Source organism: Oncorhynchus nerka, linkage group LG27 (assembly GCF_034236695.1).
Source record: "Oncorhynchus nerka isolate Pitt River linkage group LG27, Oner_Uvic_2.0, whole genome shotgun sequence".
In the NCBI taxonomy this organism is placed as follows: Eukaryota; Metazoa; Chordata; class Actinopteri; order Salmoniformes; family Salmonidae; genus Oncorhynchus; species Oncorhynchus nerka.
The window spans coordinates 83,645,272-83,663,116 of NC_088422.1; the positions used below are offsets into that span (position 1 = coordinate 83,645,272).

General features: G+C 58.1%; 2 protein-coding genes across 2 annotated transcripts in view; one reads left to right on the forward strand and one right to left on the reverse strand.

Annotated features, from left to right (window-relative positions):
- fgf7 (fibroblast growth factor 7) overlaps positions 1-14,668 on the reverse strand; it is a 41,218-nt gene extending 26,550 nt beyond the window's left edge. The window contains exons 1-2 of the mRNA XM_065012114.1: positions 14,270-14,668; positions 12,411-13,201 (exon numbers count right to left, since the gene is read on the reverse strand). Coding sequence (XP_064868186.1) covers positions 12,411-12,699 — 289 coding nt within the window. The 5' untranslated portion in view covers positions 12,700-13,201; positions 14,270-14,668. The remainder of the gene's footprint in view (positions 1-12,410; positions 13,202-14,269) is intronic.
- LOC115115251 (protein FAM227B) overlaps positions 1-17,845 on the forward strand; it is a 101,631-nt gene that overhangs the window by 53,098 nt on the left and 30,688 nt on the right. The window lies entirely within an intron of this gene.

The window sequence follows — 17,845 nt, forward strand, 5'->3', positions numbered from 1 at the left end:
TCACCTCACTTCACCTCGGGCCCTGCCTTGCCCAGCCCACCTCACCTCACTTCACCTCGGGCCCTGCCTTGCCCAGCCCACCTCACCTCACTTCACCTCAGCCCTGCCCTGCCCAGCCCACCTCACCTCACTTCACCTCGAGCCCTGCCTTGCCCAGCCCACCCCATCTCACTTCACCTCGGCCCTGCCCTGCCCACCTCACCCCAACTCACTTCAACTCGGCCCTGCCCTGCTCAGCCCACCTCACCCCACCTCACTTCACCTCGGCCCTGCCCTGCCCAGCCCAGCCCACCTCACTTCACCTCAGCCCTGCCCTGCCCAGCCCACCTCACTTCACCTCAGCCCTGCCCTGCCCAGCCCACCTCACCTCACTTCACCTCGGCCCTGCCTTGCCCAGCCCACCTCACCTCACTTCACCTCGGCCCTGCCCCGCCCACCTTACCCCATCTCACTTCACCTCGGCCCTGCCCTGCCCACCTCACCCCAACTCACTTCAACTCAACTCGGCCCTGCCCTGCCCAGCCCACCTCACCTCACTTCACCTCGGCCCTGCCCTGCCCACCTCACCCCAACTCACTTCACCTCGGCCCTGCCCTGCCCTGCCCACCTCACCCCAACTCACTTCACCTCGGCCCTGCTCAGCCCAGCCCACCTCACCCCACCTCACTTCACCTCGGCCCTGCCCTGTCCAGTCCACCTCACCTCACTTCACCTCGGCCCTGCTCAGCCCAGCCCACCTCACCCCACCTCACTTCACCTCGGCCCTGCCCTGCCCAGCCTAGCTCACCTCACTTCACCTCGGCCCTGCCCTGCCCACCTCACCTCACCTCAGCCCTGCCCTGCCCACCTTACCCCATCTCACTTCACCTCGGCCCTGCCCTGCCCACCTTACCCCATCTCACTTCACCTCGGCCCTGCCCTGCCCACCTCACCCCAACTCACTTCAACTCGGCCCTGCCCTGCCCAGCCCACCTCACCTCACTTCACCTCGGCCCTGCCCTGCCCACCTCACCCCAACTCACTTCACCTCGGCCCTGCCCTGCCCTGCCCACCTCACCCCAACTCACTTCACCTCGGCCCTGCCCTGCCCAGCCTAGCTGACCTCACTTCACCTCGGCCCTGCCCTGCCCAGCCCACCTCACCTCACCTCAGCCCTGCCCTGCCCACCTTACCCCATCTCACTTCACCTCGGCCCTGCCCTGCCCACCTTACCCCATCTCACTTCACCTCGGCCCTGCCCTGCCCACCTCACCCCAACTCACTTCAACTCGGCCCTGCCCTGCCCAGCCCACCTCACCTCACTTCACCTCGGCCCTGCCCTGCCCTGCCCACCTCACCCCAACTCACTTCACCTCGGCCCTGCCCTGCCCTGCCCACCTCACCCCAACTCACTTCACCTCGGCCCTGCTCAGCCCAGCCCACCCCACCTCACTTCACCTCGGCCCTGCCCTGTCCAGTCCACCTCACCTCACTTCACCTCGGCCCTGCTCAGCCCAGCCCACCTCACCCCACCTCACTTCACCTCGGCCCTGCCCTGCCCAGCCTAGCTCACCTCACTTCACCTCGGCCCTGCCCTGCCCAGCCCACCTCACCTGACCTCAGCCCTGCCCTGCCCACCTTACCCCATCTCACTTCACCTCGGCCCTGCCCTGCCCACCCCACCCCAACTCACTTCAACTCGCCCTGCCCTGCCCAGCCCACCTCACCCCACCTCACTTCACCTCGGCCCTGCCCTGCCCAGCCCACCTCACCTCACTTCACCTCGGCCATGCCCTGCCCTGCCCACCTCACCCCACCTCACTTTACCTCGCCCTGCCCAGCCCACCTCACCTCGGCCCTGCCCTGCCCACCTCACCCGACCTCACTTCACCTCGGCCCTGCCCTGCCCTGCCCACCTCACCTCGCCCTGCCCTGCCCAGCCCACCTCACTTCACCTCGCCCTGCCCATCTCACCCCACCTCACTTCACCTCAGCCCTGCCCTGCCCCCAGCCCACCTCACTTCACCTCAGCCCTGCCCAGCCCACCTCACTTCACCTCAGCCCTGCCCTGCCCAGCCCACCTCACCTCACTTCACCTCGGGCCCTGCCTTGCCCAGCCCACCTCACCTCACTCACCTCGGCCCTGCCCTGTCCAGTCCACCTCACCTCACTTCACCTCGGCCCTGCTCAGCCCAGCCCACCTCACCCCACCTCACTTCACCTCGGCCCTGCCCTGCCCAGCCTAGCTCACCTCACTTCACCTCGGCCCTGCCCTGCCCAGCCCACCTCACCTCACCTCAGCCCTGCCCTGCCCTGCCCACCTTACCCCATCTCACTTCACCTCGGCCCTGCCCTGCCCACCTTACCCCATCTCACTTCACCTCGGCCCTGCCCTGCCCACCTCACCCCAACTCACTTCAACTCGGCCCTGCCCTGCCCAGCCCACCTCACCTCACTTCACCTCGGCCCTGCCCTGCCCACCTCACCCCAACTCACTTCACCTCGGCCCTGCCCTGCCCTGCCCACCTCACCCCAACTCACTTCACCTCGGCCCTGCCCTGCCCAGCCTAGCTGACCTCACTTCACCTCGGCCCTGCCCTGCCCAGCCCACCTCACCTCACCTCAGCCCTGCCCTGCCCACCTTACCCCATCTCACTTCACCTCGGCCCTGCCCTGCCCACCTTACCCCATCTCACTTCACCTCGGCCCTGCCCTGCCCACCTCACCCCAACTCACTTCAACTCGGCCCTGCCCTGCCCAGCCCACCTCACCTCACTTCACCTCGGCCCTGCCCTGCCCTGCCCACCTCACCCCAACTCACTTCACCTCGGCCCTGCCCTGCCCTGCCCACCTCACCCCAACTCACTTCACCTCGGCCCTGCTCAGCCCAGCCCACCCCACCTCACTTCACCTCGGCCCTGCCCTGTCCAGTCCACCTCTCACTTCACCTCGGCCCTGCTCAGCCCAGCCCACCTCACCCCACCTCACTTCACCTCGGCCCTGCCCTGCCCAGCCTAGCTCACCTCACTTCACCTCGGCCCTGCCCTGCCCAGCCCACCTCACCTCACCTCAGCCCTGCCCTGCCCACCTTACCCCATCTCACTTCACCTCGGCCCTGCCCTGCCCACCTCACCCCAACTCACTTCAACTCGGCCCTGCCCTGCCCAGCCCACCTCACCCCACCTCACTTCACCTCGGCCCTGCCCTGCCCAGCCCACCTCACCTCACTTCACCTCGGCCATGCCCTGCCCTGCCCACCTCACCCCACCTCACTTTACCTCGGCCCTGCCCAGCCCACCTCACCTCGGCCCTGCCCTGCCCACCTCACCCGACCTCACTTCACCTCGGCCCTGCCCTGCCCTGCCCACCTCACCTCGGCCCTGCCCTGCCCAGCCCACCTCACTTCACCTCGGCCCTGCCCATCTCACCCCACCTCACTTCACCTCAGCCCTGCCCTGCCAAGCCCAGCCCACCTCACTTCACCTCGGCCCTGCCCTGCCCAGCCTAGCTGACCTCACTTCACCTCGGCCCTGCCCTGCCCAGCCCACCTCACCTCACCTCAGCCCTGCCCTGCCCACCTTACCCCATCTCACTTCACCTCGGCCCTGCCCTGCCCACCTTACCCCATCTCACTTCACCTCGGCCCTGCCCTGCCCACCTCACCCCAACTCACTTCAACTCGGCCCTGCCCTGCCCAGCCCACCTCACCTCACTTCACCTCGGCCCTGCCCTGCCCTGCCCACCTCACCCCAACTCACTTCACCTCGGCCCTGCCCTGCCCTGCCCACCTCACCCCAACTCACTTCACCTCGGCCCTGCTCAGCCCAGCCCACCCCACCTCACTTCACCTCGGCCCTGCCCTGTCCAGTCCACCTCACCTCACTTCACCTCGGCCCTGCTCAGCCCAGCCCACCTCACCCCACCTCACTTCACCTCGGCCCTGCCCTGCCCAGCCTAGCTCACCTCACTTCACCTCGGCCCTGCCCTGCCCAGCCCACCTCACCTCACCTCAGCCCTGCCCTGCCCACCTTACCCCATCTCACTTCACCTCGGCCCTGCCCTGCCCACCTCACCCCAACTCACTTCAACTCGGCCCTGCCCTGCCCAGCCCACCTCACCCCACCTCACTTCACCTCGGCCCTGCCCTGCCCAGCCCACCTCACCTCACTTCACCTCGGCCATGCCCTGCCCTGCCCACCTCACCCCACCTCACTTTACCTCGGCCCTGCCCAGCCCACCTCACCTCGGCCCTGCCCTGCCCACCTCACCCGACCTCACTTCACCTCGGCCCTGCCCTGCCCTGCCCACCTCACCTCGGCCCTGCCCTGCCCAGCCCACCTCACTTCACCTCGGCCCTGCCCATCTCACCCCACCTCACTTCACCTCAGCCCTGCCCTGCCAAGCCCAGCCCACCTCACTTCACCTCAGCCCTGCCCAGCCCACCTCACTTCACCTCAGCCCTGCCCTGCCCAGCCCACCTCACCTCACTTCACCTCGGGCCCTGCCTTGCCCAGCCCACCTCACCTCACTTCACCTCGGCCCTGCCCTGTCCAGTCCACCTCACCTCACTTCACCTCGGCCCTGCTCAGCCCAGCCCACCTCACCCCACCTCACTTCACCTCGGCCCTGCCCTGCCCAGCCTAGCTCACCTCACTTCACCTCGGCCCTGCCCTGCCCAGCCCACCTCACCTCACCTCAGCCCTGCCCTGCCCTGCCCACCTTACCCCATCTCACTTCACCTCGGCCCTGCCCTGCCCACCTTACCCCATCTCACTTCACCTCGGCCCTGCCCTGCCCACCTCACCCCAACTCACTTCAACTCGGCCCTGCCCTGCCCAGCCCACCTCACCTCACTTCACCTCGGCCCTGCCCTGCCCACCTCACCCCAACTCACTTCACCTCGGCCCTGCCCTGCCCTGCCCACCTCACCCCAACTCACTTCACCTCGGCCCTGCCCTGCCCAGCCTAGCTGACCTCACTTCACCTCGGCCCTGCCCTGCCCAGCCCACCTCACCTCACCTCAGCCCTGCCCTGCCCACCTTACCCCATCTCACTTCACCTCGGCCCTGCCCTGCCCACCTTACCCCATCTCACTTCACCTCGGCCCTGCCCTGCCCACCTCACCCCAACTCACTTCAACTCGGCCCTGCCCTGCCCAGCCCACCTCACCTCACTTCACCTCGGCCCTGCCCTGCCCTGCCCACCTCACCCCAACTCACTTCACCTCGGCCCTGCCCTGCCCTGCCCACCTCACCCCAACTCACTTCACCTCGGCCCTGCTCAGCCCAGCCCACCCCACCTCACTTCACCTCGGCCCTGCCCTGTCCAGTCCACCTCACCTCACTTCACCTCGGCCCTGCTCAGCCCAGCCCACCTCACCCCACCTCACTTCACCTCGGCCCTGCCCTGCCCAGCCTAGCTCACCTCACTTCACCTCGGCCCTGCCCTGCCCAGCCCACCTCACCTCACCTCAGCCCTGCCCTGCCCACCTTACCCCATCTCACTTCACCTCGGCCCTGCCCTGCCCACCTCACCCCAACTCACTTCAACTCGGCCCTGCCCTGCCCAGCCCACCTCACCCCACCTCACTTCACCTCGGCCCTGCCCTGCCCAGCCCACCTCACCTCACTTCACCTCGGCCATGCCCTGCCCTGCCCACCTCACCCCACCTCACTTTACCTCGGCCCTGCCCAGCCCACCTCACCTCGGCCCTGCCCTGCCCACCTCACCCGACCTCACTTCACCTCGGCCCTGCCCTGCCCTGCCCACCTCACCTCGGCCCTGCCCTGCCCAGCCCACCTCACTTCACCTCGGCCCTGCCCATCTCACCCCACCTCACTTCACCTCAGCCCTGCCCTGCCAAGCCCAGCCCACCTCACTTCACCTCAGCCCTGCCCAGCCCACCTCACTTCACCTCAGCCCTGCCCTGCCCAGCCCACCTCACCTCACTTCACCTCGGGCCCTGCCTTGCCCAGCCCACCTCACCTCACTTCACCTCGGCCCTGCCCTGCCCACCTCACCCCATCTCACTTCACCTCGGCCCTGCCCTGCCCACCTCACCCCAACTCACTTCACTTCAACTCGGCCCTGCCCTGCCCAGCCCACCTCACCCCACCTCACTTCACCTCGGCCCTGCCCTGCCCAGCCCACCTCACCTCACTTCACCTCGGCCCTGCCCTGCTCAGCACACCTCACCCCACCTCACTTCACCTCGGCCCTGCCCTGCCCAGCCCACCTCACTTCACCTCAGCCCTGCCCTGCCCAGCCCACCTCACTTCACCTCAGCCCTGCCCTGCCCAGCCCACCTCACCTCATTTCACCTCGGCCCTGCCTTGCCCAGCCCACCTCACCTCACTTCACCTCGGCCCTGCCCTGCCCACCTCACCCCAACTCACTTCAACTCGGCCCTGCCCTGCCCAGCCCACCTCACCCCACCTCACTTCACCTCGGCCCTGCCCTGCCCAGCCCACCTCACCTCACTTCACCTCGGCCATGCCCTGCCCTGCCCACCTCACCCCACCTCACTTTACCTCGGCCCTGCCCACCTCACTTCACCTCGGCCCTGCCCTGCCCACCTCACCCCATCTCACTTCACCTCGGCCCTGCCCTGCCCACCTCACCCCAACTCACTTCAACTCGGCCCTGCCCTGCCCAGCCCACCTCACCCCACCTCACTTCACCTCGGCCCTGCCCTGCCCAGCCCACCTCACCTTACTTCACCTCGGCCATGCCCTGCCCTGCCCACCTCACCCCAACTCACTTCAACTCGGCCCTGCCCTGCCCAGCCCACCTCACCCCACCTCACTTCACCTCGGCCCTGCCCTGCCCAGCCCACCTCACCTCACTTCACCTCGGCCCTGCCCTGCTCAGCCCACCTCACCCCACCTCACTTCACCTCGGCCCTGCCCTGCCCAGCCCAGCCCAGCCCACCTCACTTCACCTCAGCCCTGCCCTGCCCAGCCCACCTCACTTCACCTCAGCCCTGCCCTGCCCAGCCCACCTCACCTCACTTCACCTCGGCCCTGCCTTGCCCAGCCCACCTCACCTCACTTCACCTCGGCCCTGCCCTGCCCACCTCACCCCAACTCACTTCAACTCGGCCCTGCCCTGCCCAGCCCACCTCACCCCACCTCACTTCACCTCGGCCCTGCCCTGCCCAGCCCACCTCACCTCACTTCACCTCGGCCATGCCCTGCCCTGCCCACCTCACCTCACCTCACTTTACCTCGGCCCTGCCCACCTCACTTCACCTCGGCCCTGCCCTGCCCACCTCACCCGACCTCACTTCACCTCGGCCCTGCCCTGCCCTGCCCACCTCACCTCGGCCCTGCCCTGCCCAGCCCACCTCACTTCACCTCGGCCCTGCCCATCTCACCCCACCTCACTTCACCTCGGCCCTGCCCTGCCCTGCCCAGCCCACCTCACCCCTCCTCACTTCACCTCGGCCCTGCTCAGCCCACCTCACCTCACTTCACCTCGGCCCTGCTCAGCCCAGCCCACCTCACTTCACCTCGGCCCTGCCCAGCCCACCTCACCCCACCTCACTTCACCTCGGCCCTGCCCTGTCCAGTCCACCTCACCTCACTTCACCTCGGCCCTGCTCAGCCCAGCCCACCTCACCCCACCTTACTTCACCTCGGCCCTGCCCTGCCCAGCCCACCTCACCTCACCTCACTTCACATTGGCCCTGCCCTGCCCAGCCCACCTCACCTCACTTCACCTCGGCCCTGCCCTGCCCTGCCCTGCCCACCTCACCTCACTTCACCTCGGGCCCTGCCCTGCCCAGCCCACCTCACCTCACTTCACCTCGGCCCTGCCCTGCCCAGCCCACCTCACCTCACTTCACCTCGGCCCTGCCCTGCCCAGCCCACCTCACCTCACTTCACATTGGCCCTGCCCTGCCCAGCCCACCTCACCTCACTTCACCTCGGCCCTGTCCTGCCCAGCCCACCTCACCTCACTTCACCTCGGCCCTGCTCAGCCCAGCCCACCCCACCTCACTTCACATTGGCCCTGCCCTGCCCAGCCCACCTCACCTCACTTCACCTCGGCCCTGCCCAGCCCACCTCACCTCACTTCACCTCGGCCCTGCCCTGCCCAGCCCACCCCAACTCACTTCACCTCGGCCCTGCTCAGCCCAGCCCAGCTCACCTCACTTCACCTCGGCCCTGCTCAGCCCAGCCCAGCTCACCCCACCTTACCCCAGCCCAGACCAGGCTAGGCCAGACAGGAACAGAGCAATATGAATCAAATATTTATTAGCTGTATTCATGCCCATGCTGGGCTCTTCAAAGGCCTGTGTGTGTGTGCGTTTGCGTGTGTGTGTGTGTGTGTGTGTGTGTGTGTGTGTGTGTGTGTGTGTGTGTGTGTGTGTGCCTGCATGTCCCCCTGCGTGCCATTGTCAGACACATCTGGGTGGATCCATTTCTCTGCTTTTCAAGGCCAGTTTTTCTTTCGCAAGACTCATCTTCCCCCTCCTCACCAGAGACAGAGGCTTCCCTGGTCACACCAACATTCCACAGCCAGATAGACAGGCTTCCCTGGTCACGCCAACATTCCACAGCCAGATAGACAGGCTACCCTGCTCACACCAACATTCCACAGCCAGATAGACAGGCTTCCCTGGTCACGCCAACATTCCACAGCCAGGTAGACAGGCTTCCCTGGTCACGCCAACATTCCACAGCCAGATAGACAGGCTTCCCTGGTCACACCAACATTCCACAGCCAGGTAGACAGGCTTCCCTGGTCACCCCAACAACACCAACATTCCACAGCCAGATAGACAGGCTTCCCTGGTCACGCCAACATTCCACAGCCAGATAGACAGGCTTCCCTGGTCACACCAACATTCCACAGCCAGGTAGACAGGCTTCCCTGGTCACGCCAACAACACCAACATTCCACAGCCAGATAGACAGGCTTCCCTGGTCACGCCAACATTCCACAGCCAGATAGACAGGCTTCCCTGGTCACACCAACATTCCACAGCCAGGTAGACAGGCCTCCCTGGTCACACCAACATTCCACAGCCAGATAGACAGGCTTCCCTGGTCACGCCAACATTCCACAGCCAGATAGACAGGCTTCCCTGGTCACGCCAACATTCCACAGCCAGGTAGATAGGCTTCCCTGGTCACGCCAACATTCCACAGCCAGGTAGACAGGCTTCCCTGGTCACGCCAACATTCCACAGCCAGATAGACAGACTACCCTGGTCACGCCAACATTCCACAGCCAGGTAGACAGGCTACCCTGGTCACGCCAACATCCCGCAGCCAGGTAGACAGGCTTCCCTGGTCACGCCAACATTCCACAGATAGACAGGCTACCTTGGTCACACCAACATTCCACAGCCAGATAGACAGGTAGACAGGCTACCCTGGTCACGACAACATTCCACAGCCAGATAGACAGTCTACCCTGGTCACACCAACATTCCACAGCCAGATAGACAGGCTACCCTGGTCACGCCAACATTCCACAGCCAGATAGACAGGCATATGGACAGGTGAGCAGGCAGATAGATAGACAGGCAGGCGTGTGAGCAGACAGACAGGTAGACAGGCTACCCTGGTCATGCCAGCATTCCACTGACACACAGACAGATAGACAGACAGGCAGGGAGGGAGGCAGGCAGACGGGCAGGGTGAGCAGACAGACAGACAGACAGACAGACAGACAGACAGACAGACAGACAGACAGACAGACAGACAGACAGACAGACAGACAGACAGACAGACAGACAGACAGACAGACAGACAGACAGACAGACGGGCAGACATTATTGAAACCTATAGAGTGATTGTTTTGATGTCACACTCCCATATACTAAACCCGCATCTCTGTGGATAGACTAGGTCAGCTTGGGCTACTTCACTGAGGTGTTTAATATGTGCGTGGGTGCGTGCGTGTTTCATGCCAGTTCATTTGTCCTGGCCGTCTGCATCTCCAGACCCAACTCCCAGCCCCTTGGTTTACTTCATTAGTGGCTGTGTTTACATGGTGTTATGGTTGGCTCTGTCAGAGCCCACACCTGCTTCACTTTACCTCTGTCACTTTGGCTGCCCTAACAGAGACACATGACCCATTACTAGTGTGATTACACTGCAGAGGGAACATTGGACAATAACATCAGGCTGCTCCAGGGAGTCCCAGAGGGGAGAGAGCTAGCTGCTATATGACCGTGTTCCAACAGCCTTATTACTCACTCAACAGACTGGGAGATAACTCACATAGACACAGAGGAATCTGCCAGCTCTCTCCCTCTCTCTCTCTCTCTCTCTCTCTCTCTCTCTCTCTATTGCTCTCTCTCTTTCTCTCTCTCTCTCTCTATTGCTTTCTCTCTCTCTCTCTCTATCTCTGACTAGACATGAGTGACTAAGATCTCAGCAACGTGGACATTGCTCAACCATATTGTTATTAGCAGTAACACATCAGCCATAAAAATGTTTAGACATGTCTGAGAGTCTAAAGCAGCCCATAAATATACAGTGAGTACAATGTATAAGTCACCCTCTCTACATCTACTGTTGCTGAGAGTCCACTCAGAGCCACCTGTTAGTAAGAGATCAATCCTACACTATTTAACAGCGGCGGCCACTATTTAACAGCGGAGGCCACTATTTAACAGCGGCGGCCACTATTTAACAGCGGCGGCCACTATTTAACAGCGGAGGCCACTATTTAACAGCGGCGGCCACTATTTAACAGCGGCGGCCACTATTTAACAGCGGCGGCCACTATTTAACAGCGGCGGCCACTATTTAACAGCGGAGGCCACGATTTAGCAGCGGAGGCCACGATTTAGCAGCGGAGGCCACTATTTAACAGCGGAGGCCACGATTTAGCAGCGGAGGCCACGATTTAGCAGCGGAGGCCACGATTTAGCAGCGGCGGCCACGATTTAGCAGCGGAGGCCACGATTTAGCAGCGGCGGCCACGATTTAGCAGCGGAGGCCACGATTTAACAGCGGAGGCCACGATTTAGCAGCGGAGGCCACGATTTAACAGCGGAGGCCACTATTTAACAGCGGAGGCCACGATTTAACAGCGGAGGCCACGATTTAGCAGCGGAGGCCACGATTTAACAGCGGCGGCCACTATTTAACAGCGGAGGCCACGATTTAACAGCGGAGGCCACGATTTAACAGCGGAGGCCACGATTTAACAGCGGAGGCCACGATTTAACAGCGGAGGCCACGATTTAGCAGCGGAGGCCACGATTTAACAGCGGCGGCCACTATTTAACAGCGGAGGCCACGATTTAGCAGCCGAGGCCACGATTTAGCAGCGGAGGCCACGATTTAACAGCGGCGGCCACGATTTAGCAGCGGAGGCCACGATTTAGCAGCGGAGGCCACTATTTAACAGCGGCGGCCACTATTTAACAGCGGCGGCCACTATTTAACAGCGGCGGCCACTATTTAGCAGCGGAGGCCACGATTTAGCAGCGGAGGCCATGATTTAACAGCGGCGGCCACTATTTAACAGCAGCGGCCACTATTTAGCAGCGGAGGCCACGATTTAGCAGCGGAGGCCACTATTTAACAGCGGCGGCCACTATTTAGCAGCGGAGGCCACGATTTAGCAGCGGAGGCCGCGATTTAGCAGCGGAGGCCACGATTTAGCAGCGGCGGCCATGATTTAGCAGCGGAGGCCACGATTTAGCAGCGGAGGCCACGATTTAGCAGCGGCGGCCACGATTTAGCAGCGGAGGCCACTATTTAGCAGCGGAGGCCATGATTTAACAGCGGAGGCCACGATTTAGCAGCGGAGGCCACGATTTAACAGCGGCGGCCACTATTTAACAGCGGAGGCCACGATTTAGCAGCGGAGGCCACGATTTAGCAGCGGAGGCCACGATTTAACAGCGGAGGCCACTATTTAACAGTGGAGGCCACGATTTAGCAGCGGAGGCCACGATTTAGCAGCGGAGGCCACGATTTAGCAGCGGAGGCCACGATTTAACAGCGGAGGCCACTATTTAACAGCGGAGGCCACTATTTAGCAGCGGAGGCCACGATTTAACAGCGGAGGCCACTATTTAACAGCGGCGGCCACTATTTAACAGCGGAGGCCACTATTTAACAGCGGAGGCCACTATTTAACAGCGGAGGCCACTATTTAGCAGCGGCGGCCACTATTTAGCAGCGGAGGCCACTATTTAGCAGCGGAGGCCACTATTTAGCAGCGGAGGCCACTATTTAACAGCGGAGGCCACTATTTAACAGCGGAGGCCACGATTTAACAGCGGAGGCCACTATTTAACAGCGGAGGCCACTATTTAACAGCGGAGGCCACGATTTAGCAGCGGAGGCCACGATTTAACAGCGGAGGCCACTATTTAACAGCGGAGGCCACGATTTAACAGAAGCGGGCACGATTTAGCGGCGGTGTGCCGGCGTATATAGGGGAAACAGTGGTCTTACTGTAACAGTTGGTGGGGTCTTGTGTCCCGTTGATGTTGCCGTAGTCGTCAACGGTAAGGAACCACTGTGTCCGGCTGAACAGCTGTCGTATGCGTACATCTCCCCCTTCCATGTAGTCGTAGTTCCGTGCATGGCGCTCGTGCTTGGAGCAGTTCATGATGGCGGCTAGCTGCTCGGGTGTGCAGTTGCTGCAGGCCACACACACGCTGCCCAGCAGGAAGATGATGTGAAGGTACAGTGCCGACAGCAAGTTAGGCAGGTTGCATGGCAGTGGCATCCATCTGGGCATTATAATGCACTGCTGTGGGGCGCCACGGACAACATGCTGAAATACTGCTGTCTGCTCCGGCAGACAGAACAGAACAGAGTGCCAGACAGTGCCCTCCTAGCGCTGTTCACTAGGAGCCTGGATGGGCTGGTCCCCCTGACCTGTGACCTGTAGCCCCTGGCTGGGCTACTGAGGCCAGCTGGTGGGAGGTGGAGTGGGTGAAGGGTAGGAGGGTTAGAGAGTGACCAGGCACTTGTGTGATGTCTCTCTCTGTTTGGAGTTGTTGTCTGTCTCTCTGTTGTAAGGACACAAGGCTGTAGGTTGATGTCCGTCTGTCTCACTGTCTCTCTGTATGAATGAGGCCAGTCTTTATGTTGATGTCTGTCAGTCTGTCTCAGTGTAATCCTCACTGTGTGTGTCGGCTGTGTGATCCCGGCAGAGGAGACTGTCATCCAACAGCAGACATGGTCTTGTCTGCTTCCGTCTGTTTCCGGATGTTTCAGGGGTTCTGTGGAGGCCAGAGCTGTGGAAGAGAAGGATGTTAGTGTGTGTTAGATGTCTGCAATTTCAATAGCCTGTAATTTAGACAGCAGTCCAGTGGATGTGGATCTACAGCATACTACAACTCACTCCCACTTGGATAGTCTATGATTCCCAGACAGTGTTAAAGTGAGGAGTTGAGCTGCAGTGCTGAATGTAACACTGGACATCTGCTTTAGGTTTGTAACCTTGCTCTAGTACCCGGTCCCTCTTAATCCCAGTGTGTAGTGGTTTACCAAACTGTCCCCATCCCAGTCTACTGCCTACTGTACTGTACCTTACTGATCTGTGCTTTCAAAACCTATTCAGTTAGCAACAATTGTGATATGTCCAATTTCATAGATTGTGTTGTCAATGGCTCTATCGGTCTCTGCTACCTTGTCGTTGTCATTTGTCTCAGACAGAATTGTCTGGAAATGGAAATGGAAGCTGTGCATCCTCAAGATGTGATTCTCTAAAGATGCCAGCTCAAGATGTGATTCTCTAAAGATGCCAGCTCAAGATGTGATTCTCTAAAGATGCCAGCTCAAGATGTGATTCTCTAAAGATGCCAGCTCAAGATGTGATTCTCTAAAGATGCCAGCTCAAGATATGATTCTCAAAAGGTGCCAGCTCAATATGTGATTCCCTAAAGATGCCAGCTCAAGATGCGAGTTCAAGTTCCTGAATAAAGTCAAAAAAGGGAACTGAAATGAACTCTCCTTTAGCTGTGTGTGGATATATGGAAATATCCTAGAGCTGCTATCTCTATATTTCTATATATATCTCTAACCTCTATCTGTAATATCTGCATCTGTCTGCAACACGTCTGTAGACTTTCAGTCAGTCTCAGCAGATAAACAGAAGCCTCACCAAACCCTGAGCTCCTATACACACATTCACTCATCAATTCACTAAATCACAAATAACCAAACAACTCTTCATTCATTTCCTAATATATTTCCTAAAAGTTTTCTTACTGCAGAGCAGTTCTTAACTGAATTGACTGGTTCAATAAAATGTCAATAGAATATAAAGAGAACGAATAGAGATGAGTTGAATAAAAACTTACATTAGTATTGAGCGTCCAGAGATGAAACAGTTAGTGGCGTTCCTCTTCCTTAGAAGCTTTAGAGTTACTGTGATCCCACTGCTCCTGATTACTTACACACAAGCTGTGTGTGTAGGTGTGTGTGTGTCAGAGGAGTCTGTGGGTATGTGGATGTATGTGTGTGTGTGAGAGAGAGAGAGAGCGAGAGAGAGAGAGAGAGAGAGAGAGAGAGAGAGAGAGAGAGAGAGAGAGATAGATAGAGTGTATGTATGTGTGTGCATGTCCCTGGGACTTCTCAGTTAGTCAGTGCTTTAGCAGCCAGTCTCTCCTCTCTGTAGTGTGAGCTGTGCAACATCCTCCCTGTCCGTCTGTCTGTCTGTTGTGGGCTAGCAGGGAAGGCTAGCTCAGTCAGATAAATGTCTCTCTGACCTCACGCAACAGCAATTAGCTCCCAGCCACTCAGCTGTCACTGGTGGAGAGAGAGGGAGACAGAGAGAGAGGGAGACAGAGAGGGAGAGTGCGAGAGGGAGAGAGTACCCCGTTCATCACCAACCCGCACCCCAAAACTCCCCCTTCTGTTCCCCCCTGTTTCTCTCTCCCTCTCTCTCTCTCTCTCTCTCTCTCTCTGTCTCTCTCTCTCTCTCTCTCTCTCTCTCTCTCTCTCTCTCTCTCTCTCTCTCTCTCTCTCTCTCTCTCTCTCTCTCTCTCTCTCTCTCTCTCTCTCTCTCTGTATCTCTCTCTATCTCTCTATTTTTGTCTGTCAGTCGGCCAGTCATCCTGAGAGGGAGCTATAAACATGAAGAAATAGCTGATTTTCTCCTGGTCTGCTCCTGGAAAGTCATTCTTACATTAGCATGCTCTTTCAACGACCAGCGCAGCATCTCCCCTTTCCCACCAAATGGCCCCTCACTTAAACGCTTTAGCATTGTTTCAAATGTCAACTCCTGTGTCACTTTAAAGTTAGTTAGAAAACCGTACCTTGAATTAAAGAGCGGGATGAGATTATTACACAAAATTATAAACATCCAAAGACCAACCTTTCCCCTGTTATTGTACACGTCGCAATCGATCACTGGGTGTCTTCAGTAGCTTTGAGCCATCGTTAGAGAATAAGGGATTCATCCACCCCCAGACCTAAAGATCAAAGCCCTAGATAAATTCACACGCTGGCGGCCTTCTATTGGGGCAGACAGAACCAGAAGGCATTACCTCTCTCAGGTACTCATCTCCCTCCGGGGTAAAGCACTCTTTCACTTTCCATGTTTGTTATTTAAGCCCAGAATTTATCGCCTCACATACCTGGCCTCTCCTAGGACTGGGCACTTCAGAGAGTTTATATGGTCCCTCGTGTCGAGAGGGAGAATGCTGAGGAGTTTCTGCCTCCCTCTCATCTGCTGAACTCAACTGGTGGTCATAAACATCTCATTGATTAGGTGTCAGTCAGGACCCAGCGTGTGTGTGTGTGTGTGTGTGTGTGTGTGTGTGTGTGGGTGTGGTTGTGATATTTCAATGTTTTCTGCTCTAGTTATCTTTTATGGTCAAGGTTTTTAATATGTATGTGGCATTGAAACAGTGTTGTTTGCAATAAAAAGTGATCCACATGTTAACAAAGCGCATCACAAAAAAAAGCCAATAATGATGTAGGCTACTGTAAACACACAGCACCATATATCATTGCCCCAGTCTGAGGTCCTGAGCGCTCTGGAGCAGGTTTTCATTAAGGATCTCTTTGTACTTTTCACTGTTCATCTTTCCCTCGATCCTGACTAGTCTCCCAGTTCCTGCCGCTGAAAAACATCCCCACAGCATGATGCTGCCACCACCATGCTTCACCGTAGGGATGGTTCCAGGTTTCTTCCAGATGTGATGCTTGGCATTCAGGCCAAAGAGTTCAATCTTGGTTTCATCAGACCAGATAATCTTGTTTCTCATGGTCTGAGAGTCCTTTAGGTGCCTTTTGGCAAACTCCAAGCAGACTGTCATGTGCCTGAGGAGTGGCTTCTGTCTGGCCACTCTACGATAAAGGCCTGATTGGTGGAGTGCTGCAGAGATGGTTGTCATTCTGGAAGGTTCTCCCATCTCCACAGAGGAACTCTGGAGCTCTGTCAGGGTGACTATCTCCCTGACCGAGGCCCTTCTCCCCTAATTGCTCAGTTTGGGCGGCCAGCTGTAGGAAGAGTCTTGGTGGTTCCAAACTTCTTCCATTTAAGAATGATGGAGGTCACTGTGTTCTTGGGGGGGACTTCAATGTTGTAGAAATGTTTTGGTACCCTTGCCCAGATCTTTGCCTCGACACAATCCTGTCTCGGAGCTCTACGGAAAATTCCTTCAACCTCATGGCTTGGTTTTTGCTCTGACATGCACTCTCAACTGTGGGACCGTATATTGACATACAGTGGGGCAAAAAAGTATTTAATCAGCCACCAATTGTGCAAGTTCTCCCACTTAAAAAGATGAGAGAGGCCTGTAATTTTCATCATAGGTACACTTCAACTATGACAGACAAAATGAGAAAAAAAATCCAGAAAATCACATTGTAGGATTTTTAATGAATTTATTTGCAAATGATGGTGGAAAATAAGTATTTGGTCAATAACAAAAGTTTATCTCAATACTTTGTTATATACCCTTTGTTGGCAATGACAGAGGTCAAACGTTTTCTGTAAGTCTTCACAAGGTTTTCACACACTGTTGCTGGTATTTTGGCCCATTCCTCCATGCAGATCTCCTCTAGAGCAGTGATGTTTTGGGGCTGTTGCTGGGCAACACAGACTTTCAACTCCCTCCAAAGATTTTCTATGGGGTTGAGATCTGGAGACTGGCTAGGCCACTCCGGGACCTTGAAATGCTTCTTACGAAGCTACTCCTTCGTTGCCTGTGCGGTGTGTTTGGGATCATTGTCATGCTGAAAGACCCAGCCACGTTTCATCTTCAATGCCCTTGCTGATGGAAGGAGGTTTTCACTCAAAATCTCACGATACATGGCCCCATTCATTCTTTCCTTGACAAGGATCAGTCGTCCTGGTCCCTTTGCAGAAAAACAGCCCCAAAGCATGATGTTACCACCCCCATGCTTCACAGTAGGTATGGTGTTCTTTGGATGCAACTCAGCATTCTTTGTCCTCCAAACACGACGAGTTGAGTTTTAACAAAAAGTTATATTTTGGTTTCATCTGACCATATGACATTCTCCCAATCTTCTTCTGAATCATCCAAATGCTCTCTAGCAAACTTCAGATGGGCCTGGACATGTACTGGCTTAAGCAGGGGGACACGTCTGGCACTGCAGGATTTGAGTCCCTGGCGGCGTAGTGTGTTACTGATGGTAGGCTTTGTTACTTTGGTCCCAGCTCTCTGCAGGTCATTCACTAGGTCCCCCCGTGTGGTTCTGGGATTTTTGCTCACCGTTCTTGTGATCATTTTGACCCCACGGGGTGAGATCTTGCGTGGAACCCCAGATCGAAGGAGATTATCAGTGGTCTTGTATGTCTTCTTGTTGATTTCTTCAAACCAAGCTGCTTACCTATTGCAGATTCAGTCTTCCCAGCCTGGTGCAGATGTACAATTTTGTTTCTGGTGTCCTTTGACAGCTCTTTG